Consider the following 6,000-nt stretch of genomic DNA (forward strand, 5'->3'; position numbering starts at 1 on the left):
TAATAGCTGGAATTGGGCATACCTATTCTCTGACTGCTGTTGTCACTTCTACTTAATAGCTGAATGCTCTAGTTCAGCCTTTTCTTGACTCTGGAGTGTCAAATGTAAGGTTCAGGGATGGTGTGAATTCAATAGTGAGGAAGGCAAACTTTAGGCTGGCTCTAGCTTAAGCAAAAGAAGCTCTCCACAAGGTCCAGCTCAGCTCACCAAGGAGCCATGGGACTTGGCAGTAATAAAGAATGCCATTTACTTGGCCTTGCCCCTGTGCATTTATTTCCCTCAGGAATCCTCTGGGGCAGATTGGCTGATCAAAGACTCCATTCTGAGCTTAATACCATCCTAATTTTAACAATTGGGCTCTTTGTTTTTAAGAGAGAAACATGACACATTCTACCTTCATATTTTAATCTTCGGGATATAAAATTCTAATAACTAAAAAAACCCTCTTAGTTCTATATAATGGCCAGTTATGACAGAGCAATAAAAGGCAACAAGAAAGAAGATGGAAAGAAAAAGGAAAGTTTCTGAAGAGACAGTCCCATATTTATGCCAGAGGACCTAGTCATATACATGGCAAAAAAACCAGATATTCACAAAGAGCACAAGATAAACACAGAAGACAGAGAACCAGGGGAAAAGGGAAGAGGGAGACCTGTTATCTTTATGTAAGTGTACAGTGTCATTATTAAAGTGAGGGGTCGGCAAACTCTTTTATTGCTCCATCGTAATTGCAGACAGTAAATCTTTTAGGCTTTGTGGGCCATATGCAACTACTCTATTCTGCTGCTGTTCCATTCTACACAAGGAAAGCACTTAACATAGACAAACATACGTAAATGAATGGGGAGGGCTGTGTTCCAATAAAACTTTTTTTTTTTTTTTTTTTACACAAAACTGTTGGTGGGATTTGTCCCACAGGCCAGTTAGCTCAACCCCTGTTACGGGGATGGAAAGTACAAACAGTCCATTGTTACTTTCTTATACAAAAACAGTCTCAATATCTGCTGAACTCCTGAGAAGTACCATTCAAACTCAATTTAACGGCATGTTTTTAAAATTTTTAAAAAACAAACCGAGTATATGAAAAGCAAATAGTACATACAGCCAACAAAATTTTTAAGCATTTACATTTCTGTAAGAAATGAAAACATAAGTCCTTAAAAACTGGTCTAAGCCTTATTATAAGCAAAAAACCCCAAAACAATAAAAAATCCTGTGGACTTATATCTTATTTTGCAAAAGATTTCTACTGAAGACTTGGCATCTATCAGGTAAGAAGCACAATGTTAGCTACCTCCTCTGTGGGTCTCAGCTTCCCCATACTAGTTCTCATGACTGTATCAGACAGGCATGGGCCCTGTGGTGTCTTCTGCATTTTCTACAATTTCCAGGATTACAAGGGCAGTACCACCAATTAAGCACCAGGAGACACTGCCTACTGGTACACACTGAGCATTTCCTGTAGCTAACTCTGGGGGACAAGGTGCTCCCACCCAAACTCCCTCACCTCTTTATTCTGCTGTGTTTGCTGCCACCTCCAGCGCCGTTTTAATGCTTCCTTCTCGGCTCCTTTCTCCATCAGCGCATACAAAGCTTTCCGCAGCATCAAGTCCCGATCATGGAAACCCCACATGCCTGTGGCAAGAAAACATACCAGTAGGACACCTTACATTTATTAATTATGATGCACATACCCTAGCATCAAGGCAATCAGGCTGAAGGCCAGGTTCAAAGAAACCCCTGTGACTTAGGGGAGAGGTACTTAACAATGAGAGAAAAGATGTTCCTACTCTGGAGGTTCAGAAACTTCAAGAACTTAAAAGTGGGGGATCCACCACATCCTACAAATTCCTGACAGAAAGCCCTTTACTCATATGCAAGTCTAACAAACTAAAATACAGAGTAGCAGCAGAAAAGATGGGTCTGGCAAATGGCAATCAGCATTAAAGCTGGAGGGATGGTTGGAACATGAGGACTTTTTTAAAATCTAAGGCAACTACTGGGTATTTACCCCAAAGATACAAATGTCGTGATCCGAAGGGGCCCGTGCACCCCAATGTTTATAGCAGCAATGTCTACAATAGCCAAACTATGGAAAGAGCCTAGATGTCCATTGGCAGATGAATGAATAAAGAAGATGTGGTATATATATACACAATGGAATATTATGCAGCCATCAAAAAAAAAAAAAGAAATCTTGCCATTTGCAACAACGTGGGTGGAACTAGAGGGTATTATGCTAAGCGAAATAAATCAATCAGAGAAAGACAATTATCATATGATCTCACTGATATGTGGAATTTGAGAAACAAGACAGAGGATCATAGCAGAAGGGAGGGAAAAATGAAACAAGACAGAACCAGAGAGGGAGAGAAACCATAAGAGACTCAATCTCAAGAAACAAAGTGAGGGTTCTGGAGTGGAGGGGGGTGGGAGGGATGGGGTGGCTGGGTGATGGACACTGGGGAGGGTATGTGTTATGGTGAGTGCTGTGAATTGTGTAAGACTGATGAATCACAGACCTGTACCCCTGAAACAAATAATACATTATATGTTAATAAAAATAAAAAAATAAATAAAATCTAAGGCAAAAAACATACTGAATTATAAATAAGTTTTATAATTAAACAAATCTCATAAAAACTGATGAAAACATCTTTTCTACATACCAAAAGAGTAAATATTAAGTAGAATGATATACACACATAGCTTTATCTTGCTTACATACCTGCTGCTCAATACTTCTGGGGGCTAGCTCTCAGAGTGGGACCCATGCTAAATCCTGTGTTCTCCATATTCTCTCTGAACAAGACTGAAAAGCCAGGGCAGGGCTCTCTTCCATCCCCTCTTGCATGCCCATGCCCCTGCACGCGCGCGCACACACACATACACACACACACACACGCTGTACAATCACTTCTGCCTAAGTTCAAGGTTAGTGGATTAAGTCCTGCACATGAGATTTAATTCTATTGCTTCCTTTCTGAGGGTGCAGAACACCATTTTCAAGACTTACCCAGAGAGGCTGCATGCAGGAGGCAGTTTCCATCCCCAGTAGTTGCCAAAGGAAGCAGCCTCTGGGAGGTAGGGTCCACACTCACCCACCAGTTCAAACGCCCTACGGAAACAGAAGGAAAAGGAGAGGAGCAGATTATCCACAAAGCCCTTCCCACTTCCCTAGCTCTAAAACAGACTCCAAACTTGCCTCCTCTAGGAAGCCTACCCAAAATACTGTTATTCCTTATACCTTCTTCACTTATACCTAGTCGAACAGAACCTGGAGAGCATGATTGGTGAGATCAGCAGTTCTTACATGGGGACCACTGATCTAACCAATATCCAAGGGGATATTTGGCAATATCTAGACCTATGTTTGGTTGTCTAGTGGGGGGATGCCACTGGCATCTAGTGGGTAGAGGCCAGAGAGATTGATAAACATAATATAATGTACCAGGCAGCTCACACAACAAAGAATTATCTGGTCCTAAATGTCAACTGTGCTGAGATTGAGCAACTCTGGGTTAGATGATGGGGTCAAGGTCATAGGTTGAAATCTGTGTTGGCTACTTGGTCTGGCTCTGATTCCTTCACTTTGCTCAGGAGACCAGTAAACATCGTAACAATGAAGCTCAGCACAAATCCATCATCAGTAAAAGAAAAACAACCCAAAGCATGTATTCATGTCACGAAAGTATCATCTGCATATATGACAGCATGTCAGCTTGTATGTGGTATGACTTTAAAGACATGAGCAACAAGACAAAGCACATGAAACACCTTAGGAATTGAGTCTCAATTCTGTACAGTCATCCCACAATTGCTGATCCATTATTCACACGAGGAAAATATTTCATGAATCATGCTTAAAAGTTTACTTGAATTACTGAAATTCGACAGAAAGAAAACTGGCCTATAATCTCACTAGCCAGATAACTTGTTAACTTTTTAAAAAACTATAAATAGGTGCACACAATTACTATAGAAGGGTACAAATGAAAAATGAAAGCTTCTTTCCCATGCCCCCACCTCCCAGCCCCCAGTCTTTCTTCTAAGTAAGTTTAATACCTGACTAGATTTCCCAGAATTCCCAGCAGACTCGCATACCATATTAACTAATTTTAACAGTAATTTAAGACAAACACAACTTTAAAGGTAAATAAATCTTCGGGGAAAGGCTCATATAAACAAATGGGACTTTTAAATTAATCACCATTGTACATCATCTATACTATTGGTTCTTTCTGGTCACAAGGGTGTTCCAGAGCCAATTATAACTTATTTGTATTTTTTTTGCCCCATCTATGGATTTTTAGGTATTGATTCCTGGGCCTTTCATGTGTATATCTGGTTTCCCTTCCATCAAACAGGAAATTTCCAGGGGAAAGTGTCTAATTTGTGTCCCGAAAAGAAGCACCTAGCTCAGTACATGTTGATCTGACTGACTCTTGACTTTGCAGTCAGCTCCCACATTTAGACAGGAAGCTACTGGTCAAGGCCAGCCCCTCCACGTGGCTGCCTGCAGGTGAAGAGCAGACGGAAGAGCCCAGGAAAAGAAGCACTCACTGACCTGCCTGTTCCAAGGCAACCAGCATGGACTGTTCAATAAGGTCTCTCTCTATGAAGCTGCGGAAGTCTTCGTTGTACACAGTGAGATCTGGAAGCTGGAAGGCACAGATGGGCATTTCCAGGGGGTGCTCACTGCTCCCCCCACCCCCACCATTGGAGGAGACATGGGACCGGGCCAGGGAAACAATGCTGGAGCTGGCGTGGGAGATGCCCCTAGACAGGCGTTTTTCTGCAATGAGAAACGGAGTTACCTTAGAACATACACAGCCCAGAGAACGTTCCGTTCCACTCATGTGGTGATGGTTACCTCTTGACATGGGTTACCTCTTCCAGGCAGGGAAAAACTGTGAGTCTCACTAGCTACCAAATTTCCCAACCTTCTTTCTCAATCCAAATACAGGTGGAGAAATATAGAAAGTAGTATTTTTTTTTTCTTTTTTTCCCCTTCTCTTTAAAGATCTCATTTATTTATCTGACAGAGAGAGACAGAGCGAGAGCAGGAACACAAGCAGGGGGAGTGGGAGAGGGAGAAGCAGGCTTCCTGCCGAGCAGGGAGCCCGATGTGGGACTCGATCCCAGGACCCTGGGATCATGACCTGAGCTGAAGGCAGACGCTTAACGACTGAGCCACCCAGGCGCCCAAAAAGTAGTATTTTTGCAGGCACTTATATTAGCACCAAATATACATTCCTCTTTCTACCCTTTTTAAAAGAATTTGCCTGAACTTCTCCCCATGACTCTGTCTTCTTTCACTTCCCATTTCCCAACATAAAAGGGACTCATTCATTTGGCAACTTGGTCACTGTTTGGTAGGAAAAAGAGGGAATAAGGGAAATGGGGTTTCATTTGGCTCGGCTGAATCAAATAATCACTCTGATAATTTTCAGTTTTGGAGAATAAAGGAAAGAATTTCCATTATAGAAAATTAATAATAATAGGGGCACCTGGGTGGCTCAGTCGTTAAGCGTCTGCCTTCAGCTCAGGTCATGATCCCAGGGTCCTGGGATCGAGCCCTGCATCAGGCTCCCTGCTCAGCGGGGAGTCTGCTTCTCCCTCTGCCTCTGCCTCTGCCTTTCTCTCTCTCTCACGAATAAACAGATAAAATCTTAAAAAAAATTAATGATAAATCTTACACATCTGGAAACTTTCTTATCTACCATCGATAACATTCATTTACATAATTTACTACAACTTTTCTGGATTCATATTTATCAGAAAGCGTAGGTACAGTCATTCTCACTTAACATGCCAGAGAAAGACAGTAATGTAGACAGTACCTCAAATTATTATTATTATATTTTTTTTAAAGATTTTATTTATTTATTCATGAGAGACAGAGAGAAACAGAGGGAGAAGCAGGCTCCCAAGGAGCGGGAAGCCCGATGCGGGACTCGATCCCAGGACCCTGGGATCATGACCTGAGCCGAAGGCAGA

The 6,000-nt window shown here is 42.0% G+C and overlaps 1 protein-coding gene across 1 annotated transcript in view; it reads right to left on the reverse strand.

The window, feature by feature from the left end:
• Window positions 1-6,000, reverse strand: part of OTUD7B (OTU deubiquitinase 7B) — a 56,365-nt gene that overhangs the window by 13,675 nt on the left and 36,690 nt on the right. The window contains 3 exon segments of the mRNA XM_034989908.1: window positions 1,508-1,635; window positions 3,017-3,118; window positions 4,568-4,795. Coding sequence (XP_034845799.1) covers window positions 1,508-1,635; window positions 3,017-3,118; window positions 4,568-4,795 — 458 coding nt within the window.

Source organism: Mirounga leonina, unplaced genomic scaffold, assembly GCF_011800145.1.
Source record: "Mirounga leonina isolate KUSES-001 unplaced genomic scaffold, KU_Mleo_1.0 Mir_493, whole genome shotgun sequence".
In the NCBI taxonomy this organism is placed as follows: domain Eukaryota; kingdom Metazoa; phylum Chordata; class Mammalia; order Carnivora; family Phocidae; genus Mirounga; species Mirounga leonina.